Source organism: Rhipicephalus microplus, chromosome 4 (genome assembly GCF_043290135.1).
Source record: "Rhipicephalus microplus isolate Deutch F79 chromosome 4, USDA_Rmic, whole genome shotgun sequence".
NCBI classification, from domain to species: Eukaryota; Metazoa; Arthropoda; class Arachnida; order Ixodida; family Ixodidae; genus Rhipicephalus; species Rhipicephalus microplus.
In genome coordinates this window covers 227,195,673-227,222,522 of record NC_134703.1, presented here as the reverse complement: position 1 = coordinate 227,222,522, position 26,850 = coordinate 227,195,673, and the positions used below count along the sequence as shown (strand labels likewise).

The 26,850-nt window shown below is 44.0% G+C and overlaps 1 protein-coding gene across 8 annotated transcripts in view; it reads right to left on the bottom strand.

Annotated features, from left to right (window-relative positions):
* The window catches only part of lili (LMBR1-like protein lilipod), a 742,764-nt gene extending 724,337 nt beyond the window's left edge, over positions 1 to 18,427 (bottom strand). For 2 of the 8 annotated variants that reach the window (XM_075894083.1, XM_075894063.1), the window contains exons 1-2: positions 18,031 to 18,427; positions 17,738 to 17,825 (exon numbers count right to left, since the gene is read on the bottom strand). In XM_075894083.1, coding sequence (XP_075750198.1) covers positions 17,738 to 17,825; positions 18,031 to 18,090 — 148 coding nt within the window. In that variant the 5' untranslated portion in view covers positions 18,091 to 18,427. Of the gene's footprint in view, positions 1 to 17,737; positions 17,827 to 18,030 lie in introns of those variants that run through there. The other 6 variants (XM_075894067.1, XM_075894056.1, XM_075894073.1 and 3 more) reach the window with 4 other exon arrangements.
* Positions 18,428 to 26,850: the final 8,423 nt, after the last annotated feature.

Genomic DNA, 26,850 nt, shown 5'->3' with positions numbered 1-26,850 from the left:
GGCATGTGCGTCAGCATTGTTTGATGTAAGACCTGCATTCAAGTGCACACCTGTAAAAACAAATGAGCGAGTAAGATACGGCCACTCCTTAAGAGTTAAACAACTGAGACAACAGTTAGTGCACAGTTAACAAAAACAGTCAGTGCGCGAAATAAAGACGTACTACACTCCGACGCACGACTTCATGCAAGAGTGGTAGCCAATGCGACGGTGTGGCTTAAATAAATCTTGTTAGAAAAGCAGATGACTACGGCTCAGGAAAGTTATTCACTATGTTCTCGAAATGTTGTTGCTCATTCTGGAAAAGAAAGACCTGAAAATACTGCGCATTCTTCGAGCAGAAAGTTGGTGCTGCGAATAACTGCATCAACGGAGGCAGACTTGTTCGCGGCACTGTAAATAAAACAATTGACCCTCACGACTTGAACCTTGTCAGAACATCTCATAGACTCATTTTCTGAAGAATCTGCAACACTTCAGTCGAAATTCACTGAATAAAAACTAGAAAAGAACGAGAAACTGCAGCCGCACGCTTGCTTTTATGCAAACAGCGGGCTTCCCGCATGCCAGATGGGTTGCCAGACCAGAAAAGGGCCGGCCCCTTGCAAGATGGCGGCGCCCGCAGAGAAACGTCTATAGGCACTATTGAAAACACTATAAACAGCCTTTTTAACCTCTAATTCATCCTCATACATCAAAATGGCACGATTGTAATACAAGGAACAAAATAGGCCTTTGCCTATAATACAGCCTCTACTAATGAGGTTTTAGAGCAGCTTTGGAATAGTAAAAATGGAGTTTTGAAGCAGCTCTGGAGTAGCAAAAGGTGTATTTTGGAGCATCTAAATTCAGTTTTGGGGCAGATTTTTTGGGCCAAACATCACTGTTAATTATTGCTTTTTGATAAACACAAAACACTCCAATGTTTTTTACTAAGCATGCAATGCTGATCAAGCAACCAGACTTACTCTAAATTCATACTTATTAAATCTTAAAACATCAAAGGTGAAAGAAAAAACATAAGTGGCGTTCTGGACTGCTACTAGACCTCAAACGAATAAAAAAATTATTCGTAAAGTATTGCAATGTTCAAAACGTGTTTAAAACGCCGCATCCAACATGAACAGCAACTCAAGACTAGAGATGAGCTACTATATTGTTACGCACAATCCAAATGGTGTACGAGTAACTGTTTATTGGGGCTAACTTGTGCCCGAAAAGTAAAAAAAAATGTAGCGGCGTTTCTAACAGGTGATCAATCTCTGAGAAGCCCTCGAGCAGTGCACCACTTCTTTTTCATCAAAATCCCGTGCTGAGGAGGCGCGCGCCGTCACGGCCTTTTCTTGTTTCATCATCAAGCCGCTGGTGTCTTGGGGGACGCACAAACTAGAGCGCGTAGTTTGAATACTGCGTTTGCCTTGCGTCATTATCTCTCCTCCAAAAACGCATCATCCCGATGCGTAAAAGCAGTGTTGCTGAGATGGTCTGAACGCGTGGTTTCCATTGGAGAAATAGGTATTCCTCGATTTCAAAAGGTCGCTCCCCCTTCCGTGGAAAGGCAGCGTTTACGGGAAAACCCTGAAGTCCAGCTCGGCAATATTCACACATTCGGTAAAGATGGCCAGCTTCACCGCAGTGATAACAAAGCGGATTTCGATCAGGAGTGCGCCATATATCAGCATTTCGGATCCTCCTCTCGGCTGGGGACGGCATGAATCGAGGTTTCGGCAGATGCGTGCTTGCTGCGGCAAAATAAGGTCCAGGGGCGGCGAAAGGAGGTACAGGGGCGACGAAAGAAGGTACAGGGGAGCCTCTCAGCACCTCGGCGTACGAGACTGTGGGCTGCATCAGAACCGACGCTTGAACAGGCTGGGCTTGTGGCTGCTGCTCACAGACTGCCTGTCTCATCTCCTCCCGAACAACTTCCGCTAATGACGAGACCGTTGAGGCGTTGCCGTTTAGCTTCTGGAGCTCTTCTCGAACCACCGATCGAATGAGCTCTCGTAATACGTTGATGCCATTCCCGAAGACTACTGACACCGCGTCTACAGATGCGACGTTAACATTTCGATTGTAGTGCCTCGCTCGCTGTTGCAGAGTCTTTTCAACCGCTGTCGCCTCGGTGCAAAATTCAGCGACGTTCCGCGGGGGGCATCGGAGCAAACCAGCAAAAATCTTCTGCTTCACCCCACACATCAGGTGCCGAAGTTTCTTGTCCTCGCTCATATTTTGATCAGACCGGCGAAATAACCGGCACATGTCTTTCATATACATTGCGACGCTTTCATTGTTGCACTGGTTTCTTGCTTGCAAGGCAACTTCAGCTCTTTCCTTGCGGTCTGTACTCGGGTATGTGGCCAGTAGCTCCCGTCGGAAATCATCCCACGACCGAATGGCACCTTCATAATTTTCGAACCATATTCGTGCGCTGTCTTGCAACGCGAAATAAACTTGGCGGAGCTTCCGTTCTTCGGTCCATCCATTGCAGTTGGCGACGCGCTCAAAACCCTCCTGCCAATCCTCGGCGTCTTCATGAGGATTGCCATGAAAAGGGTCGGGCGTCCGTGGCTCATCGACAACGACGTGCGTGGCAGCGACTGGAGCAAAACGTGTGCGGCAGCGGTTGGAGACGACATTTCGGTACTTTCACTGGAGACAGCTGGAGACACTCAAGGCTCTGGTGGCAGGGGAAATTCCGGCGGCTCACCACGTAGACAACGGCTGGAGCGCTGATGAACTGGCGTGAGCTCAGTTGGTTCGACTGCTCGCGATTTCGGGCTGCTTCCTCGAAGTCCAACTGAATTTGGGATCATTACCCGGCTCCTCCACCAGAATTGTTACGCACAATCCAAATGGTGTACGAATAACTGTTTATTGGGGCTAACTTGTGCCCGAAAAGTAAAGGGAAATGTAGCGGCGTTTCTATCAGGCGATCAATCTCCGAGAAGCCTTCGAGCGGTGCACCACTTCTTTTTCATCAAAATCACGTGCTGAGAAGGCGCGCACCGTCACGGCCTTTTCTTGTTTCATCATCAAGCCGCTGGTCTTTTGGGAGGCGCACAAACTAGCGCGCGTAGTTTGAATACTGTGTCTGCCTTGCGTCAATATAATGAAACTTGTCTTCATACTCAACTTATGGCTCTATAAAAATAAATGCAAAAAATCTTATGTCCGGTCATTGATGGGGGACAGCAGACATGAAGGATGGATGATGGATGAAAAACATTTATTGGGGTCCCGAAGGATTCCACCCCCGTTTTATAGGGGTAGGATCGCGGGCCGCTCCCACGATGGGACAGGGAGGCCCAGCCTCACCGCCGCATCGTGGGCCTTCTGGACAGCCTTGACTTGCTGTATGAGAACCGGACTCGTGAGCATTAAATGAAAGGAGTTCTCAGAAAATTCTTCATTTTTTCTTTGTAAAGAGGGGCACCTCCAGAGGATCTGGTTAAAATCACTGCAGACATGAAAACCACGAGAAAATATAGATGCACTCACCACGCCATTGCTAGGTAATTAGTGAAAACTTTTTATTACGATAGTAATTATATAGACACTCGTCAGGTTTTTGCCGTCGACGCCATGTTTCGTGTGAACTACTGTTAATACCATCCCCCCCCCCCCCCCCGCCGCATCGTACGTGCGACCCATGTGTAAAATTGCGCAAGCTGATGTGATGAGCGCTGCTTAGGCCGAGATAAAATGAGATTACACAAGACGGCCGATCTTTGTCGCTAGGAGGACGACGCGTTAGCATCCCACCACATGTTAGAACAGCCGTCTAATACTCAAACAGAGGACAAAAAACACGCAGCCCGTCTTGAACGAGCATGAAAAGAGGTGGGGGAAAATGGGGTTGCTCGAGCAGCAGTTGTGAACTTTGATTCTAATTAAAGGAATGGTTACGATAGCTGGCGCGCGCAATATCGGCAAGTATCAGTGCACGGCTCATAAACTGTTCTACATGGTGTGCTTTCAACATGAAGAAATTGTGCAATAAGAGCATTTCTTCCTGGAGCAGACACACTTTTTCTTTTACACCAGCGATTTGTAGTTGTGAGTGTCACGATGTCGGATCCAAAAGCGATAGCTGTCAACCTTCGTATTGTCGGGGTCGCTAAGTCGCCGAAGCCAGCAGCCGCTGTTTTTAAGAGTGGACTTTTTATTTGGGCTAACCTGTGCCCGGAAAGTGAAACGTTCCCTTACAAGCGATACTCACTGTAGATTGATAGCAGCGAACATAAAGCATTGGCCGTCGTTAATCTGCCATGCAGCAAGTGCGGCAGCATTTATACATGTGCCATCGAAGATTCTAGCCTTATCACTAGAGGCCGGATTTTTAGCCACTAAGAAAGTGTGTTTTAAGCGCCAAAGAGAGCCGGGTAAAACACCGTTTAAGCATTCAAAATCAAAAATATAGGCACAATAAATTTCTACAAACCCTATAACAAAGAGGTGGGTGACTTGTATCTTCGACAAGAAGCGAAACAATGATATTGTTTAAAGGGCCACTCACCAGGTTTGACAATTTTGAGCTGACAAGCGCAATGCGTAGACGAGGCGTTCATGATCACGTCGGCCAAAATTTGCAACGCTACGCGTCGCAGAAATGGGTCAAATTTCAAGATCGCTGCTCCCCCTCCCCTTTGCCGGCGCACGCCTAGAGAATGAGGGCATGACGTGGGCATAGGAATGGCCCTACGTAGACGGCAATGCAATGACATCGGTCCTTTACGTAGACGATTCTGCTCTGACGTTGTCAACAGTATACCACGTGACATGGCAAAAATTATTTAACACAACATGCAGAGTTTATGTATTTGTTGCTTTAGGAGACTAATAAAACTTGAAATAAATAATGAAATGCAATAAAAAATTGTGCACGTTTTTCTTTAATTTTTCCCGTGAGATGCTACGAGATGCGGGCCTAATGTGCCAGCATTTTACATGTGTTTGTGTCCCCGCGGTCAGTGCACTGAGCAGACGACCAGCGTGAAACGCTCCTACGCAATCGCGCACTCATTGTGCACATCTACTCTACCGCGTCTAAGCCAGCGTTTCCATACCATTCTACAGAAACAAGCAGAAGACCACAAAATAACGCTGGTCAACAAAGCAACGCTGCTCGCGTGCTCGGGAGTTGGACTTGTTTGGGCACATCATGTGCACATCACCTCTTGGTCGGATGCCGGAGAGTGTGGGGAAGAGATTTGTATTGTGAAGGCTACACAGAGGAGCGGCAAGGGTTTCAAGCTCCTCTCCTCTCATCCTCGTTTCGCGCCGCTTCAAAAAACCTGTTTTCTCTGCTCGTGATGAACTGATTCGAAAAATTTTTGTGTCAAAATGTTCCTCATCGGACACCCAACAACTTCCACTGTCCAACTAAAATTCGGTATGGGGCCTGGTGAGTGGCCCTTTAAGATGGCACAAAGGTGCCAACGGTTGAACGTAGGCATGCATTTCCTTCACGATTCACAGATTATGGTCCTTCATTTTATTGTCTAGGATTGTGAGTCTAGTATCGTTTAATCGACGCTCTCCTGGGGTTCCTTTGTTTCGTTGTGGCTGAGAAGGGCAGCGTAACAGCAAATAACCAGAACACTGATACCCCAGAAAGGAGGGATGCCAGGTCTAATCATGTAGGATCAATTTCTCTCCAGTCGGTGAACACCTTAGAGGGCTCCTCACCAGGTTTGAGCATTTCGAGCTCACAAGCGTAATCCATGTACTGGAACTTAGGATCACGCCTGTTAAGATTTGCAACACTACAAGTCGCGGAAAAACGCTAACTTTCTACTGAACACCACTTTCCCTTCTCTCGGGCGTGTGCCCCAAGATGGAGGGGGTGACGTGCAGTAAGGAATGGTCCTGCTTTTACATCGCTCTTTTACGTTGACATTGGTGCTCGCACGTCACCATACACTCATCAACACTTGATTAAATGCTAGCTATATTTAAAAAAAACAACAAAAATTGTCCCACTTTCTAATTATAACCTGCATTTTAATTTAAAGAGTACATATTTAAAGCTTTGCAAGTGGCATTATTTTAAGTGGCATGTCGTGTGTTCTCTTGCGTAGCATGAAGTAGGTGTACTTTAATTTGGGCTAGCTGCTTTATATCGTTTGGAAAGGAACATGCAAAGACAGAGGGAAAAGAAAGACAGCGCTTTTTGTCTCTATGTCTTTCTTGTCCCTGTGTTCTTGCGCTGCCCTTTTAAAATTAATATAATGAATTAAAGCTGAGAAGATTAATATTAGGCGCAAAAAGAATATCAAATAGTTATTTTTATTTTCATTTTCAATGGCCGCAAGATGCTGTACACTAATCGACCCTCGTTTCAAGTCTGCCTGGGTAGACTAGTGGCTAGGGTGCTCGCTGACCTGAATGTTGCGGGTTCGATTCCAGCAGCGGCGGTCACATCTAGACGGAGAGGAAAATGTGGATGCCCGCATACTGCGTGACATCAGTGCACGTCAAAGACCACCAGATGGTCAAAATGTTCAGAGATCTCCTCTATACGGCATCCCCATAATCATATCGTGTTTTTTTCCCATAAAACCACACATACTGCCACTACTACTACTAATACCATACCTGCCAAGTTTAAGGATTCTGAATCCGGGAGATTTCTGCAACGGCGGGGGGGGGGGGGGGGGGGCTGAATTATTTGCTTTTTTTTTTGGCACCAAAAAAACCCATAGAATACAAACAAACAAAAAACATCACAAAAAAACAAGAGGAGGTGGGGGGGGGGGGGTCTTAATCGCAAGTGCCAACATCACCGTTGCAGTCTTATAGTGGTTTGTAGCGGCCAAATACAAGAGGGTAAGGTTTCCCACTAAGGTGAAAGTCTCAAAGGATCAACAAAGCTAACAGAATCTATTTCCATAGAAACAACTCGCGTATGTCTTCCTGGGACACACGTGAATGGACGGGACGGCGCAGCTGGCTGCCGTAAAAGCGCAGGTCACAGCTTTGATCACTACTAGATTCTTTTTACAAGAACGCCAAAATGCGTCTGGCTCCTTTTATTTATTACAATAACAATTATATGCACAGTCTAGGCTGGTTTTCTTGCTGTCGCCGCCGTTATTCACCCTATATGAGTGTGTGTGTGTGTGTGTGTGTGTGTGTGTGTCTATATATATATATATATATGAACACTCAAAAAAGAAAAAAAATCCTCAGCTCGTCACGATGCGCCAAGGCGCGCTTATCTTTCATGCGTACTTTGCCCCACGGATAGGGGGGGGGGGGGGGGGAATTTATTAAACACTCTTATTTTCTTATCCCATCTTTGATTCTCTTTCCTTATTGCCCTCAGACGCTGAGACATGCTTTCATCTAACAACCAAGTAATCATCGTCAAAACGCACCATGAACAACATGTGTGCCAACGTTCTGAAGAAAATCTATTTCTTTTGGCGATCAAAGCACTATCAGCAAACTAAACGCTTTACTGAGGCTGGTTTCCCGATGTACGTTTTGACCGCCGTTGCTGAGTGTCTACTCCAAGAAATCAGAAAAAGCCCAGAGAATAATGCTCGAACCGGTACAGAGGATAAGGGACGAGAGAAATGAAACTTCGTTGTTATTCCCTATATCTACGGCATCACCCACAAACTCATAAAGTGGCCAGCAGGTGCGACGTAGACCTGGTTTTTTCTGCCCCAGAAAAGCTGGCTAGGTTGTGCAAGGCCGTAAATCCTGGTTCCAGGGGAGAGCGAGGCTGCAAAATCAAGCATTGGAAGAAATACGTTCCATGCATCGAAGGGGTGGTGTACTCTCTACCCCTGTCCTACGGCAAGTGGCACATCAGCCAAACAGGCAGGTGTTTAAATGAGCGGCTGAAAGAGCCCGCTCACAACGTCTCCTCTACAGTTTCGGCCCACCTCGACATTCATTGCCGAGACTGCGGGTGTGTCCCCGATTTTCAGCATTGTACCGTCATTAGGCTTCATCGGGACCAGATGATACGTGAAATTTATGAAGCTGCAGAAATGGAAAGGCTGGGCAGTGCATGTGTCAACAGGCCTTCGATTGCTCTATCACAAAAAGAATTAGAATTTCTTCAGAACACACGTTTCGTTCATGGCGCGATATCACGATGATTACTCGGGTCTTAGGTGAATGCTGTTTTTTTTTTTGTATTTTTCTCTTTTTTGTCAGATACTGCCTAAGTATATATTGTGCGGTTCAAGCAAATAAATCTTGTTGTAAGTCAGTGCCACTGTCTGTCTCCTTTTTTTCTTGTCGCTCGTTATCGGCGCTGTTTTTTGTGTGAATCATGTCGTGCCAACTCGCCCAAGTAACCACGTTAGCCACTTATAGGCACTATAAAAACACTAGAAAAGCCCTTCTTAACCTCTAATTCGTGCTCATATATCAAAATGGCATGATAAGAAGGCAAAGAACAAAATAGGCATTTGCCTACAATCCGGTCTCTACTTATCACTAACAGCCGCGTGATTTCCAGAACAAACTGTAATGTAGGCGTTGTGAGCGTAATCTCACGTGTTCTCCTCAGTCATTCGAACAAGGCAGCGTCACATGGGTAATGGTGCGGTAACGAAAAATAGAAAGAAAGGAGAATGTGCGGCATCACTATTACAACATCAGCAAACGTTGCTGTTGCAGTCATTACTACGCGGGTGACACTAGCTTTTTTGCTACTTTTCTATAGTCATCATCATCATCATCATCAGCCTGACTATGTCCACTGCAGGACAAAGGCCTCTCCCATGTTCCGCCAGTTAACCCGGTTAACCTCCCACATGCTTACTTTTCTATAGTATAATGCGGCAAACAACTTGCCGCATCATTGCCCAGCAACCGCCGAGCAACCGCCGAGCACAGCATGCGCTCGGCGGTTGCTCAGCAACGGTGCAGCAAGTTTTTTGAAACAGCCCTGCTATCTTTATAGCTTGCGAGACAGTCTTGCTGTTAAACATGTATAGAGTTGCATAATGAGGTATGCACACAAACACCCCCTTAACAAGAATCATGCATTGTCTTCACATGGTGCAAGATTTATGCGTGATCCGAAATATGACGTTTGATATAGACACGAAATTTTATATGGACATGGTAGCGTCTTTTGAGCGTTTGGTTTATTATAAAACTCTGGACTAAATGTGGCATTGCACGTGCAAATTGCAGTTTAGACGCGGCTTGGCGCAGTAGGTCAGATTGATAGCCCAATTGGCGCGGCCCTTCCACTCCTGCAATTCGACTCGCCGCTGACGCCGTTTCCAAGGCCGCCGCTCGGCGAGAATCCCAAAGTGTTTATCTGCTCCTCCCCTAAAAGGCGGAGCAGGTGTTTGCGATGTGGCGGCTTCACGAATGACGTCAGGGCCTCTCCTTAGTATTTCTTGCTCCATGGTTACCCATCATCTTTTTGTTCTTGATAACATTTTCTTTTGGCTCATAGCAACCTCTTGCTTTTCTTTTCCTTCTTCCTTCTCCTCTTCTACTTTATCCTCATGATATCTAAATAAACCTCCCTCTGTCCTGCAAGAGTACATCTCCTCACTACTAAGGATGAGTCCGGTGAGAAGAGCCAGCTACCAGTTGAGACCAACCAAACCTGGTCCCAACAAACTGTTGGCAGCGATGGGATCCTCCGAACCCCCAAACCTAAACACCATGCAAGATCGGGAGAACTCGAGAAATTGAAACTGCAGTATCAAAATTTGCTGTCCATGGTTGATTAACTCGCCTCTTGTGCTGCATTCCACTTTGCTCTCATCTTTTTTTTAATAATCAGGCACCTTCTATATTCCCGGGCAACTTTATTTATATTTGCCGTGAAAACACTTTCTAACAATTATACCTTGTTCTCCTCTCCTCCCCTCTCCCCCCACTGAAAAAATACAGAATACATGCCTGTCTCAGTCTATAGATGCATTTGGCTTTCTCTCTCGGTGGACGGTCTTTGGTAATATAGAGAGAGCTTGTGGTCGCAGGCTTGTAAGTCACTCGGATATCTTTTTTCCTGTACGGGTAACGGTTTCTCTGACGTCTGAGACATGAGTGAGTGGTGTTTCTGTTGTGGTGTTGATTCCCGGGCCGGACACTGAATTTTTTGGCGAGCGTTCAGTGCTTTCAGAATAAAAGTTTTTTGGAAACTGTCCTTGGTTATAGTTCCTTAAATAGTGTTCACTTTTCATTTGTTTATATGCGCACACCGCTACTTGCACTCGTGCCTCTACACTCTGGCATTACTGGCCGACCGGACAAATTTCGGGAGGGCCCTCTCTCTTTCGCCTACATGCCTGGCCTGAAGTGCCTGTAGAGCTGCCAAGATCCCCTCTCTACCCCCCCCCCTCCCTCCCCAACATCACCAACGAAGGAAAAGTAGAGACAAAAAGTGAATGAATTGGCAAACCAGGTACAACGGCTAAAAAAGAAGCTTAAGACATCGTAGCAGTACAAACAGGGCTTAGCATTGAGGCTTTTCGGGATTTTGTTGAGCAGCTAATGGAGCAGAATATATTATGAGATGAAGGATTAGAAGTTTTCTAAGCATCATTTTCTCCAGACATTCAGGAGCTTCTCAAACGACTCTATGAAAAGACGAAACCCCACCCCCACACCCCCGCCAGAGAATATTACAAAGAGTATCATAAACACACGACACAATCACTCACTAGAGTGAGTGATTGTGTGGTGTGTTCGCGCTCGAATCAGCTTTTAGAGATGTTGTACCAACTAGCCCAACAACGAGTTCTTTTACAATACATTTCTCGTTTCTAGTACAGTGGGCCTGTCTTATAACCCGTTAGACCTTGTCTAATTAATTGTTGGACTTGTGCGCAACATCATCGAGGCCACATGCCAAGCTAGAAAGTGTGCTTTCTGCATATGCAAGGCGCAAACTTCCCCCTGAGGAAGTTTGTGCCTTATTTAGAGGTATTCAACCGTCCTGGAGACACGTCGAAAGGGTCAGCAAGATCCTCAAGGCGGAACTTTGACGTCAGGTGCGTTTGTTTCATGACTGGCTCCGCGTGGTCCACTACAATCTTCTTCTGCAATTGCTGGTTGCTCAAAATCTTCAAAGGCTGAGGCAGCAACTGGGCGTACTCACGAAATTCAAGTGGAGGCAGGTCCTGAACCCACTGCTCAAGGTGTTTGAGGAGCTAAGAAGGGAAGAATGGAGGCGTACTGTGGTGCTACTGGACGCATACATTTCGGCTGAAATAGAGAGATGGCTTCGGAAGGGACCGAAGTTTGCCGTTCCGCCTCGCATTTCTGCCCATGAAGTTGTCAAACTAAACAGGGACCTGTCTGCAAAGGCCGATCAAGACCGGGACAGATGCCTACAAGATGGTTTATCGAAAGGTGCACCGCAGGATCAAGATAGACCTAAAGTTAAAGGATTAAATAACATTTCATTTTTTAAAGACCACAAATTAACGTTATTGCTAGCCGACAAAGAAGGTTGCTTTGTGGTCATGCCTGAGGGAACATACAAAGAAAAGGATTTAGCGGCTATTAAGAAGAACTTCCAGCCAGTTAAGTTGGGAGCGACTCGCATCAAGTCTAAGTTTGCTGGTTTTTGCAAGAATACGGGGCTTACAGTGTTAGCCAAGGACATAAAGACCAGCAAAGGGAGCAACCTAAATGTTTTTTTTTCGGCCAAGACACACAAACCGGATGTACCTTTTCGCGCTATTGTTAGTGAAGAAGGATCATGGCAGATTAATGTTAGCAGATTTCTTCAGAGCAAGCTAAATAATCTTGTGGTGAATGACCCTTTCCCTACGAAGGGCTCAAGTGATGTGTGCGACTTCTTGCAGTCTCCTGATAGTACAGGCAACGCCTTTTCAGTGGATGTCGTAGATCTGTATTACTCCGTGCCACATGAAAAGTTTCTAGCCTCTGTACAATCCTGCATTGAAGAGAATGGCGGCGTTGATTTTATCAATGACGCAGGCGTGAACGTTGACAATTTTTTATCGCTTTTAGAATTTTATCTGAATGTAACCTTTATAATGTTTGACGAAGAGCCCTTTCTTCAGCGGCAGGGAATCTGCATTGGTTCCTTTGCAATATAATTTTAGCAATGTAGATAGAGACTTGGACAATGCGTTTAAAGAGGGGGAGGTTTGAAAGATATTTAGGTATGTTGACGATTTTTGAATTCCCTTAGATAAGCAGGGAGACCTTACACCCCACGATATTATTTGAAACGTTTTTATAAGACTAGGACAAGGGCTTTCCTTCACTGTTGAATTGCCACAAGAAACTTGTCTGCAGTTTTTAGACTTAAGCCTCACGTGGAACGGTGAGCATTTTCGCTGGTCTTATCATCTTCGTGGTGAGAAGAAGTTGTTGTCGTACGATTATGCCCACTCAAAGATTGTGAAGAGAGACATTGCGTCTCTTTGCTTGGAGTCAGTTTCTGAATAGGTCGTGCCCACACAGCATGAAACTTAGTTTCCTCAATCAGGTGAGCCGCTTAGAGGCTGCTGGGTTCTTTAAATCGGTCATTATGGCCGTTCCTGATTCACTCCTGCAGAAGTTTAAGCCTGGAACACGGGAAGCGATGACTGCTACCCAGCCCTTGAGGATTAGGCCACAAGTTCTGTCAGCCACAAGCCATGTCACCTGTAACTCCTCCTCTGTTCTTCGAACAGATGCTGTTCATCTGTGCATCGCCATCATCTGCGCATCCCAGCGCATTCAACGGCGCGTGTATCGCCGGACGGGGTGCTGATATGGCCCTTCTCAACTGGGAAGTGACTGTCAGCGATACCCTCGGCGCCAGATATTACAGAAGCATCATGGGAACTTCGTCCTGTGCTATAAAGGCAGTGCCTTTCCTAGCCTGCATCAGTGGGCACGGTGGCACCGCAGAAGCTATGTCACTTGTAACTCGTCTTCTGTTCCTTGAACAGGTGCTGTTCATCTGTGCATCGCCGTCGTCTGCGTATCCCTGCGCAGTCAACACGTGTATCGCCATACCAGGTGCTATTATGGCCCTTCTCGACTGGAAGGCGACTGTCAGCGATACTTTCGGCGCCAGATACTATGGAAGCATCATGGGAACTTCGTTCTGTGCTATAAAGGCAGTGCCTTTCCCAGCCTGCATCAGTGGGCACGGTGGCACCGCAGAAGCCATGAAAACCTGTAACTCATCTTCTCTTGCTCGAACAGGTTAGTTTCTATTCATACTATGGTTACAAGATCGACGATCGCTTCATTATTGTGCTGTCGTGCCCCGAAGTGCTTTTCTTGTCATTTGCTTCCCTGTGTCTGTTGCTATCTGGTGACATTGAAACAAATTCAGGTCCTAATACACCAGCGCTTTTGAAGGAGCTGCCTGAAGGTCAACTGACTATCAAAAGTGATTTATCTGCATTGAGCGAGAAAATAAAACAAGTTCAGAAAGCGGTTCAGCTTGTTAAAGATCAAGGCAAAGTGATAGCAGAGTTGAATAAGACAAACAAAACTTTGAGCGCGACTATGAAAATGCTGCACGATAGGCTTGCGTTCGTGATGATGTCTCCTGATAAATTTTGGCGTCACATGTCAGACAATAATGACCAGTCACTCAGCATTATAGTGGATAACATTCTGGTTACTGACTCTGACATGTCAGAAAATATGACCAGTCACTCAGCATTATAGTGGATAACATTCTAATTACTGACCCTGCGAAGATTGCTTTTTCTTACAACGAATTCTTTCAGTCGATGTTTTCAACTCCATCACAGTCTATTGTGAAATTCACTTTGTCTTCATTGTTTCATTCGGAAAGAATGCCAGATGTCGAAGTCTCATATAAGGAAATTGTAGCCCTGCTACTGAGTATGAACGTAAAAAATTCTGTAGGCCCCGATGACATACCGAACGAATTTCTCCACAGAATGCGGAATGGGTTGCTCATTACTTAGAGGCTATATTTGATGCGTCACTCGCAGAATGCTGAATCTCTGATGATTGGCTTAAAGGCTAAAGTTAGACCTGTACATAAATCTGGTGATAAGTGGGTAATTGAAAACTATAGTCCAATATCGCTGACCTGCAAGTGCTGCAAGCTCCTGGAGCACATTGTATACAAGTAAATTGCCGCGGACATCGAAAATGCCAACAAATTTTTTCCCTACCAACATGGACTCAGACAATACCTTCCCACAACAGCACAGCTTCTTGAAACACTTAATGACTTTGCCTTGAACTTAGACGAAAAGAAAGAGATAGATGCCATATGTCTTGATCTGTCGAAAGCATTCGATAGAGTGCTACATACAGAATTGCTCGTGAATCTAAGAGTTATGGGAATAAATGAGGAAATGGTGAAATGGATAACCGCATACATTAAAGGCAGAACACAATACGTAGAATAAAACATATTAAATAAAGACCATTGAACATGACGGCAGGTGTTAAGGGGTCTGTGTTAGGCCCGGTGCTATTCTTGGTTTATATTATTCATATTTCCTCTGAAATAGACGTAAGAATCACGGTGCGACTTATCCCTGATGATTGTCTTCTGTACAAAGAAATTAATAGCCCGGAAGATCAACAATTGCTCAGTGATGCTCTAAGGGCAGTAGAAAAATGGTGCCACAAATGGAAAATGAAAATAAATGAGAATAAAACTGTATTATTACATGTAACGAATAAAGTAAATAATATCGTTGACTTCAATTACACCTTGAATTCATCGGTACATTCTACTGTTGATGTGCTGAAATACTTAGGCGTAAACATTTCCAAGAATTTAAGCTGGCCCTATCATGTTTCAAAAGTATGTGAAACTGCAGAAAAAAAACTCTGGTTCTCGCAAAAAAAACTGCATTGATCCTCGCAGTCAGTTAAGCTAACTGCTTATTTAACCTATGTACAGCCCACGCTGGAATATGCCAGCATAATCTGGGACCTTTATTAGTCAGGTTTGATTCTAAGACTGGAAGGAGTTCCAACGCTGAGCTGCAAGGTTCATCCTATCAAAATACTCTCGTACAGATTCTGTCCCCGAAATGCTCAATTCGCTCAACTTGCCCACGCTTGCTGAACCCAGCCGCATAGCAAGGCTCAAGTTTTTTTAATATTTCACTAAAAACAAATTTAACATCAATAGTTACCAGTACTTGAAAGCACTGCAAAGAGAGAAAGAGAGTACCTTCGAAGTGTCTCAGATGCACATAAACAGCTACGTGTTTTCTTTCTTCCCAAGAACCATAACAGAATGGAATTAATTGCTGCTACTAACTTGATATAGCACCAGTACAGATTAGTTTCAGAATAGCCTCGCACAAAATTAAGGAAATATACGCATGTACTCATGTTCCATCTGTGGATGACTCAGTGATTATTCTTAAGCATTCCGTCTTCATTTTTGTGTCATGTATGTACGGAATATTTTCCTTATGTCCAGCTGCGTATCCTTGTACGTAGTGCTCGGTTATGGTTTGCACCACTGCTGGCGGACTTCGCTTGTATGGTGTAGTGAAATTTTATCAACCTATCAACGAACTATTATCTTCTGTATGCCTACGTTTGTTTCATTTATTGGTTTCTGTTCTTGTTTTATTGTTACCGATGTATTTTTTCTTTGTTCTATTAAGTGCCTTTCGTAATTTATTACGTAATGTATGTTTTGCATAGTGCTACTTTTGACCCACCCTCTGACGGCCGACAGGCCAACAGTATGAGTAAATAAAAATATCCATAAGTTCTTGCACAACCTCAAGAAAGTCGCGGCCAGGCACGGCGTACCGATGGTGTTTTCCGCACCCGAAAAAATCGGAAGACTGTGCCAACGTGTGTGCGATAGCAAAAAGCGCAGCTGCGAGAAGCATGAGAGTTCCTTTGTTAAGTGTTCAACAGGGGTCATGTGCTCCATACCCTTATCCTGCGGAAAAGTGAACATTGGCCAAATTGAACGATGTATTATTGACCGGTTAAGGGAACATGCCCAAAAATTAACAAAACGAGATGACAAGTATGCACACCTGGTTGTGCATGTCATCTCGTGTGGTTGTGACGCACAATTCTTCGAGACGAAGATTCTAGGCAGAAGCGCAAGTAACACTGCACGTGAAGTGTTAGAGGCCTTTTTCATTGAAAAAAATAAAGATCACTGTGTAAGCGCCCATTTGCTATCATTGTTACCAAGCAAATTCCAGCTTATCGCTTTTAGGCTCTGACATTGATTAACTGTATATATTGATAATGTATGCTGTTGGCCTTCTATAGTGTTAGTGTGCACATGTGTCCTATGTATATATTCAAGCCTTCAAGCTATGAATAAATCAGTTGGAAGTGAGTGCTGTGCGTGTTTGATGCCTGGGTGTGCGCGTGTGTGAATGATTGCGTCGTGTGTTCGCGCTCGAATAAACTTTTAGAAATGTTGTACCAACTAGCCCAACAACAAGTTCTTTTACGAAGAATGTTTTGAGTGTTGGACGATAGAATGTTTCATTGTAAACAAATGCTTCAGCACTACTCTTCATGTGATAATTTTGTGTATGGGTTTGTGCAGAGTGGCTGCAAATTCACTTTCTTGGAGTATAACAGAAAACAAGTTTCGTGCAATACTTGTATGCTGAACAACACACTAAATAACTATGATGTATACCTAACTCTGTCCACGTCATGGAAAGGTGTGTTTGCCCTACAAATTAATGTTTCCGAACCTGTCGCATGTGTGGGCATGTGAATTTGAGCAGAAATCATGTTGATTTCACCTTACTGCCCATAGTTTTTTTTTTTTTTGCCGATTAGGCAAGGAACGAAATCGAATTTGTATCTCTGCAGACAGTGGCATAGAGCTAACTTTTAGACAGCTGGTCTGCTGTGTGAATATATTAAATCGATATGACTTTTATGAGATGCATGTAACATGTTACTTCGTATTTTGCAGCAACGCTCCTCCGTTGGTCACAGGTGAATGGCACAGATGCATCAGCTGCAGCATGATACTTCGGGACTGCATAAAAGCTGAGCGGAGCAAGGATTTGCATTGTATGTGCAACCACAGTGCTGGTTCAAGTCGGCTACACCACAGCAATTGCTTATTGGTCGGTGTAACGTTTATTTTGTAGTATCAATAAATCATGATCATCTACACTTAACATGGAATCCTTTGGAGCGTTTGAAGTGCTTAGAATGAGAATTATTTGCACGTTGAAGATTATTTAAGCTAGCTGGAGCGCATGTACAATTAGGCAACAATGGGTAATGGGGCCTGCTCTCGAGTCGGAATATTTTTCCAATTGGAAAAGCCTTCCCAACTAGTCCTACAAAAAGAATTGCTCTATCACAAAAAGAATTAGAATTTCTTCAGAACGTTGCCACACGTTTTGTTCATGGTGCATTATCACGATGATTACTCGGGTGTTAGGTGAATGCTGTTTTCTTTGAATTATATTTTCCCTTTTTTGTCAGATACTGCTCAAGTATATATTGTGCGGTTCCAGCAAATAAATCTTGTTGTAAGTCAGTGCCGCTGTCTGTCTTCTTCTTTTCTTGTCTCTGGTTATTGGCACTGTTTTTTATGTGAATCATGTGGAACCAAATCGCCCAAGCAACCACGTTAGCTAGTCCCAGTAGCCAACTGGGAATGTATTCCCAACAGAAAATGTACTCGTTAAACCAGTGGAACTGGAACCAGTTGGCTTCACAATTACAAATTTTCACCTGGGCATACATGATTATGCCAGCATTTCCCAGAATAGCAATCATGAGATAATTGTGTATATCGATCAGATAAAAAAATGCTCACCGGCAAAGTAGTACTCCTTTTTCTTCCTAAACTTTGAAACCAGGATGTGCGCAAAGACGTAGAGGATAAGGAAAAATAAAGCGTGAATCTGAAACAAAGAGCAGATAAGCATGTCACACCTAAACATCGAGAAAGGACACCACTGCGAGCCATGCTCGCTGGGCTACGACACATCAAGTACGGGGCGGGAACTGAACGCATGCACACAACCAAAGAGGGTGAAATCAAAAGAATAACGCCGGGCACACAGCGATGTGCTTGAATACCAAAGTAGTTGCTCAGTTGACACGCACCAGTATTTCACGGATCGCATTGTGAAAGAGGCGCTCCCTGGCATCGGTGTCATTCTCCATTCTTCATGCAGGATTAAATAAACCTAAATGGCAGCAGTCTCTCGCAGTGAGCGAGTTGAAAGCACACATGTTTGCAAGAGTATTTTGCCCCGGCCAAACTTCGGCGCGCGGTTGTGAACCACAGGAAGGCACCGGCACAAACTTCGGCACTAGGCAACGCGACGCGTGCGTTGGAGCAGTCTGACCGCGCGGCGTTTACAATGTTCGCTTTGACGTTTTGGAGCACTCGAGTGCGCCTGTGAGTGCGCTCTCGCGAGCGGTGGGTTGAAAGTAGAGGCACAGAACACTGGTGTGCGCCGAGGCGGTTTCGACTAGCGGCGGCGTGGAGGTCGTTCCGAGTCGGCAGCGGCGGCGTCGTCGGCGCACGGCCACTTTTCATTGTCGGTGGCGGCGCCGGCGGCGTAGAAACCAAAACTACCATTAAAAAAAAATACTTTACTGTGTTTTTTCTGCCTATTTAGTTGAAACTCACTACTTTTAACAGTAATGCCTAAGAGAACAGCTTGAAGATGCAAGAGAACTGGCAAAAGTTCCGTAAATGTTTTGTTTTCGAGCATACAAATTGAACATGTTCTTTCAGTGCACCCCGTTTGTTCACATAGCTAACACAGTATCACAAGGAATTTCATTTCTCTTTACTATCACAGCGATACTGTTATATCTGCTAGGTAATTTTCTCTATTAACTTACACTTTATGTTGTTTTTGCTTCCAAGTAACTGCTAGTCTTTTATTTATTGGGAATGGAAGCACTGCAGCCGGAATGGAAGCACTACAGCCGTCAACATGTTTCAAACACCGTTCCTTTGTTGGGTGCAGGTGAGTACAGCAGTAATAGCAGTATTTGTAGCGGTTGAACTCCTTGTATCTTCACGAACAAATAGACACCACTCTGACCCTCCTAGAACCAAAATTGCTAAAGTTATAGGTAGATGTGCAGAACTCACTTACCCGTGTTGCTGACGCGGCCGCTCCCCTGGGGAGCGGCCGCTACAAATACTGCTATTACTAACGAAAATTTCAAATTTTAGGAGCGGAAAACAGGGTGAATCTTTCAAAACAACAACAGTCAGACCACGTGTTTTTTTTTTTTTTACGATCGCTTGTAGCTTCGTTATTATGGTACCGGGAACTTCTTACTTATAAAGTTGAAAGTCCTTAGGGTAGACCTGACGCTGCTGTAGTTTGATTAGGCTAGGTTTAATAGTTCCAGAGTTATTCCCCAATCAAAATTAAGCCTAATCACTAAAAAGAATAAATTGGTAATACCACCTCGCAAACGCATTTAAATTTTGTCCGCTTAATATAATAATAAACAGCACCCCATAGGCTACCATGCGCCCCAATTCTATACACTCTAGGCCCTTAATTAAGGTGGTAATCAGCAAAGTGCTCATTTCATTAAAACAATTTTTCAAAAGGAGCTACAAACGCCACCGAAAAATAGCTAATACCCTCTTTTAGAACACAACAGTCCGTTTTTTTTTTCGTGTAAAAATAATTTTGATAGCTTAAGGTAACCGGAAGATACGGAGTTAGAAAGAATTTAACGAGAACTGCTAATAAACGTGTGGCGCCCGCGTCTTCCCTCGCTCAGAGGGGGAGGGTGGCTCACTGCTCGGGAGAAAGGTACGCCCGTCAGATCAAAGTCTTGAACCACGTGTTTTTTTTTTCCCCTTACGATCGCTTATAACTTTGGTAATAACCTACCGGGAAACTTCTAACTCATAGAGTGCAAAGCCCTAGTTGTAGACCTGTCCCTGCTCAAGTTTCTTCAAGATAGGAGTAATAGTGCCGGAACTATTTCGTGACCAAAATTAAGCCTAATCACTAAAAAGATTAATTTGGTAACATCACCTCACAAACGAATTTAAATTTTGTCCGCTTAATATATTAATAAACAGCACCCCATAGGTTAAGCGGAGGCCCAACTCCGTAATCTCTAGGCCCTTAATTAAGGGGGTATTCAGCAGAAATCTCATTTCATTAAAACATTTTTATAAAGATAACCACAAACTTGACTGATACACCGCTGAAACCTACCTTTAAAACATAACAATCCGTTTCTTCTTGTGAAAAAAGTATTTCGATAGGTTTAGCCAATTAGAAGGTATGCAGTTAGAAAGAATTTAAAGAGAAATGCTAATACAATAATAGGGCAAGCTGCGATGGCGTAGTGGTTAGAGCATCCGCCTCGCATGCAAGAGGTCGGCGGCTCAAATCCCGGTGCCGCGCAGTTCCCAGCCGGATTTTAAAAAATTAAAATTCCGCGGGTTGATGGAACTGCATTAAGAGGCCTGGGGTGCGGCCTCACCGGTAACCACCGCCGGGAACGCACTCCCTCACCAGAGAAGGATTGGCCACCCTGGTGCAGTATCTGGCCACTACCTCCCACGTGCATACGTCAAATAACTCGCGGCCCTCAGTCCCCAGCAGCTGCGAAGCAACTGACCACGGCGGCGGTCAGATCTGCAACGCAGCAGAGGGTGCTAAGAATCTCTGGATCCGAACAGGCCGCCATTGGAACCTGAACTTGGCAACGTTTAACGCTAGAACCTTATCTAGTGAGGGAAGTTTAGCTGTACTATTCGAGAAGCTAGAAGGTGTTAAATGGGATATAATAGGGCTCAGTGAGGTTAGGAGGACAGATGAGGCCTATACGGTGCTACAGAATGGGCACGTCCTTTGCTATCAGGGCTTGGCAGACAGAAGAGAACTGATAGTGAGGCTCCTAATTCACAGAAACATAGCTGACAACATAGAGAAATACTATAGCATTAATGAGAGGGTGGTAGGTATCGTAATTAAACTGAATAATAGATACAAGATGAAGGTAGTACAGGCTTCCGCGCCTACAACCAGCCATGATAACGCTTCAGTTGAAAGCTTCTATGAAGACGTGGAATCGGCAATGAGTAAAGTAAAAACACAGTATACTATAGTAATTGGCGATATTAATGCAAAGGCAGGAAAGAAGCAGGCTGGAGACCAGGCAGTAGGAGATTATGGCATCGGTACTAGAAACGCCAGAGGAGAGCTACTGGTAGAATTCGCAGAACGCAATAATTAACGGATTTTGAATACCTTCTACCGAAAAAGAGAAAACCGCAAGTGGACATGGAGGAGCCCCAATGGCGAAAATAAGAACGAAATAGACTTTATAATGAGTGCGCACCCAGGAATCGTGCAGGATGTGGAAGTGGTTGGCAAGGTACGATGCAGTGACCATACAATGGTACGGTCTCGAATTCGCCTAGACTTGAAAAAGGAACGACAGAAACTGATACGCAAGAAGCCAATCAATGAGCTAGCACTGAGAGGGAAAGTACAGGAATTCAGAGTGTCGCTGCAGAACAGGTACTCGGCTCTTAGTGGGGAAACCAACCTTAGCGTAGATACAATGAATGATAATCTGACGAGTATCCTTACGGAGTGTGCAGTGGAAGTTGGAGGCAGGGTAGTTAGACAGGACACTGGCAAGCTTTCCCAGGAAACGAAGAACCTAATTAAGAAGCGTCAAATCATGAAAGTGTCAAGTACAACAGACAAAATAGAACTGGCAGAGCTTTCGAAGTTGAGTAATAGACGTAAGGTATGCGATGTAAGAAGGTATAACATGGAGAGAATTGAACACGCTCTGAAAAACGGAGGAAGCGTCAAAGCTGTGAAGAGAAAACTTGAGATAGGCAAAAGTCGGATGTATGCACTAAGGGACAAAGAAGGCAAAATAACTACCAATATGGATAGGATAGTTAAAATAGCGGAGGAGTTTTACAGAGATCTGTACAGTAGCCGAGACAACCACGACCTTAATACCATAAGAACTAGCAGTAACCCAGATGACACCCCACCAATAATGATAGAAGAAGTCAGAAAAGCTTTGGAGAGCATGCAAAGAGGCAAAGCTGCTGGTGAGGATCACGTAACATCAGATCTGCTGAAAGATGGAGGACAGATTGTGTTAAAAAAACTAGCTACCCTGTTTACGAGGTGTCTCCTGACGGGAAGAGTACCAGAGTCTTGGAATAACGCTAACATCATCCTAATACATAAGAAAGGAGATGACAAGGACTTGAAGAATTATACCCCTGTCACACGGCCACCACTAAACTCCGTTGAACACCGTCAACGTAAATCTCCCCTAGGTGGTTCGACGGAGAAGGAGTTGTGGCTGTGCCACACGACAATGAAAAGGTTGTAACAGTTGGCGCGAGGGGGCTCAGCTGGCGCTCTTTGATTTTCGGAAAAATATTCTAATTTCATCTCTATTGATTTTTTTGTGAATCCTCGTTCTAGGGTTTTTACAAAAAACCACTATTAAGGGGATAAGAGGCTAACAGACCATAAAAATATTTTCAAAGAAAAACAAATTCGCTAAATGTTGCGATGCTGCTAGTGACGCTGGCCACATTGTGATTTTAGTTGTTTTGTTGCCTGTGTTCATGTTTGTGTCGAAAGTTCTTGTGCTTCCTTGCCTCGTGAGCGCACATTTGGTGTTCTTCAGCCAAGAGTGACACAGTGACGACCACAACCACACGCATGGAAGAAATATTTTTCAATGGCGCCGGCCGGCCCGACTCGCGAGGCACCACGTGCGAGGCACGGAGTGTAGAGCATTGGTGTTGACAGTAAGTGAACTCTTGCGGGCGTAAATATATGTAAACAAACACGCGTTGTGAATGAGTACTGCAACGAAAGAACGTTTAAGATTGCCAAAATGTATTATTCTTTCACTGCAGCCACTTGGTGCTCGAAATTTTTCTCTGACCTCTAGACTGCTGGGGACGAGAGTACCTCGTTTCGCTGCGAAGGGAGATCGTTGAACGTCCTTTGCGAAACGCTCCGTTTACCTTCGTTTGGGTAAGGGTGGCCGTGTGACACGGACCGCATCTTCGTTGTCCTAAGGACGAGGGAGTTAAACGGTCTTCGCGGGTGTCCGTGTAACAGGGGTATGACAGGCCGATCAGCTTGCTCTCTGTAGTATACAAGCTATTTAGTTTCAGTTTCAGTTTTATTGAGCATTTTCTTCACAGAGTTGCGAAAAAGAAAACGCAAGGATAAGAGCAAAAAGCTGCTATGTTAGCAGCTTGACGAGGCTCCTGCCCCTTTTCACTTGGCATTACAAGAAAATCAGCAGAGCACAAAACATGAAAAAACAATTTGATGTCGATTTTCAAAACTTCAAGAAATTAGGAATTAAAAAGAAAATGCATCAAAATTACACCAGTTTCAGGTTTACATAAGATAAGAAAACCACAAAGAGAGAAAAAGAACAAAAAACAAAAGAAAACAGCGTGCGTTCAATCATGAAACAATGCACACGTTGCTAAACGGCTACCAAAGTATTACAAAATGATTATACAACGTTTACAACACTGGGTATGCGAAAAGCACAAGATTTAATGCACAAGGAAAACACTGAAGAGTGAAATGTTGCACGTTTTACTCGTAAAAAAAGCAACGAAAAAAATGTCAAAGAAAGCAAACATCATAGGATGCCATGTTACACACGAGCACTATTATAGGTTGTTTCTTTTACATATAGTACTGTAGCCGGACAACTAGAAGAAGCTAAACTACACGCCGCCATTTTCGATGAGAAGGTTCTTAAGTTGTTTTTTATGTATATTAAAGATGTCGATGTTTTTATTTTCAAACATGTTAAAACAAGCTGGAATACAGTGTTCAAGTCTTCTCAAACCGTGATTAGTTCGCGAATAAGGAACGAACCAGGAAGGCCTTTTCCGAGTGTCATAATAGGATTGTGTATTTTTTCTGAGGTTACACAGTTTAAGAAAACAAGCGTTGTTCGATAGCAAGCTTTGGTTGTATTTCATAATAAGGTTGAAACTGTGTATGTGATCGATCGGTAAAATCTTATATTCTCTGAATAAATGACTTGTATGTGCGTCGTATGGTACGTTTGCAATATGACGAATCGCTTTTTTCTGCGGTAAAAATATTTTGTTCCAATTTGCTTTAGATGTATCTGCCCACACTAGACTACAATAGTTTATGCGAGACGAAAACAACGTATTATAGAGTAAAAGTTTAATGTTTGCTGGAAGTATCTGTCGAAGTTTAGAGAGAGCACCACACGTCCTAGCTATATTTCTAGTTACTTTATTAACGTGTTCGTCCCAATTAAGATTTTCATTAAAAATTACTCCTAATGATGAAACTTCTTTGACAACCTCAATTTTTTCGGGCCCGAGATATATATCCAAACCACGACAGACAGCCTTCTGAACCGGTGCGAATACCACAGCTTTGGATTTTTTTGTGTTGATCATCAAATAATTTGCAGTACTCCATATGAAGATGTCGTTAAGAATGTTGTTGGCTGAGTCTGCAAGCTTACCTAATTCATTACCATGAAAAAATATACTAGTGTCATCTGCATAAATTATAAAGTCCACATATTTATTTATTTATTAGAATACCCTCAGGGCCCGTAGGGCATTACAGAGGGGGTGGGTACAACATATATAACACACAAGAAAAAAAAATTGCCCGCAGCTTCCCTCGGGGGAACACTGAGGAGGATGCGGACCATATAATTGGTTAACGGGGTGTTAAAGTGCGACTTACTTGGGTCGATGGCTAAATTGGTTAACGTGGTTGTGAAATTGGGTGTTAAATTGCGACTTACTTGGGTCGATGGCTAAATTGGTTAACGTGGTTGTAGGAGGGGGTGTTAAATGAGTGAACACGTACACACGTATGCGAAAGGGCGGCGCTGGTCGAAGGGACGTCGATCATTGTGTTTGTGGATTCGTTGGAATTCATTTCACCGCGACCTTGGACGTCGACGCGCCGTACAAACCAACCGACGAGCGGCAACTGAGCGAGCGAGCGCCGACCTTGAGTATATATACAGCACGACGGCGCATGCACTGTCAGCTGTTGAATGTTCTCGAAGCGCGACGCCACATGCGCGTCCACTGGAGAATCAGGATAATTGTAGATGTCGAACGCGGTGTGTAGAGGAGGAAGGGTGCACAGATGGTGGAGGAGTGAAGCGCGCGCGGTGTGTAGAGGAGGAAGGGATGCACAGATGGTGGAAGAGTGGGCGACGGCGCGACGGCGCATGCGCGCGCGTCAGCTGTCGAATGTTCGAGAAGCGGTGTGGACGGCGCGGACGACGCGGACGGCGCACTACAAGGCGCGAGTATAAGATGCTCCGCATCTAAAAGACAAAATAAAGAAACAAGTGTCAGATGCGCAAATCAGGAATTTGCTGACACTTCTTATGTCGTTTATATAAATATTAAACAGTAGGGGCCCTAATATGCTGCCCTGAGGTACACCTGACGTTATGGTTAGTAGGGAGGATTGGCTGTCATTTATAACTACAGATTGCTTTCTTTGTGATAAATAAGATTTCAGAAAGTCAAGTGGGGTTCCCCGAAAACCATAATGACGCAATTTTGCATAGAGTACTTCGTGGTTGATTCTATCGAACGCTTTGGATTAGTCAATAAAAACACCCAGTGTTAACAGTTTCTTTTCAAATGAGTTAAGTATGAGTTCTTTTTGTGTGAGGAGAGCCAGTTCCGTGGACATGCCCCGTCGGAAGCCAAATTGATGCGGTGATAATATAGAGTACTTTTCACAAAAAGACATGACACGTTGATATATGATTTTCTCTAGCCCTTTAGATATAACAGGAAGTATCGAGATCGGACAATAATTAGAAAAGATATTTCGGTCACCAGATTTGTATAAGACACTAACTCTCGCATGATTCATTTTTTCTGGGAAAACTCCCTTGGATAAGCAGATATAAACAGATGGGTAAGAACAGGTAACAAAAAATCAAGTGCTGCTTTAATAGGTTTAATTTGTAGGTCATCTATGTCCCGAGTAGTAGTGTTCTTTAGTGACATAAATACAGACAATACTTCTTCAGGAGTTGTGTTTAAAAAATATGCGGTGCTCATGTTTGGCACACCTAGAAAGTCCCTGTAATCACTATTACAGGCACGAGAAGGGTTTGATAAATCAGAGGACACCAGCGTTGTGAAGTACAAGTTAAATTTATTAGCAAGTTCTTGACCCTTTACTATCTTGTTATCTGTGTTTAACTCAAGTGCGTTGTCTCGAGAGCAACTTCTATTTAGAAGCTTATTTATTTCTCGCCAAAGCACGTCGCCACGAGTGCTAACCCTCTTAAAGAGAGCTTCATAGTACGCATTCTTAGTTTTTCTCAGTTGCTTCGTTACAAAATTTCTATACCGCTTGAATTCCGAAAGATCGTTATGGTGTCTTGTTTTCACGAATTTCGCGTACAGTAGATTTTTCTTCTTAATCATTTCCATACATTCTCGCGTCATCCATTGTTTCCGACCTTTCTTTAGGGTTTCGACAGTTTTATATTTAAAACACTTATGGTAAGTTTTTCTTAACAGGCACATGAATGTTTCATACGCCTCATTAGCGTTAACTGATTTATAGACAGGATTCCAACAAATCTGCGCAATTTCACGCCTAAATGTGTCTAATGTTTTGTTACTAATTTCCTGTATTTTGTATGATTCTGGAGTTAATACTTTTGCACGATTAAGATACTCGTTGCATTTTTGAAACATGTATATAGGGTAGTGATCACTAATATCGGCAAAAACAGTTCCAGATACGGTTGAATCACTTATGTCATTTGTAATAAGTAAGTCGATAAGGCTTTCAGTATCTGAAGTGACACGTGTAGGTTCAGTAATAATATTAGCACACGCAAAGGAATCAAGTAGTAGTTGGAAGT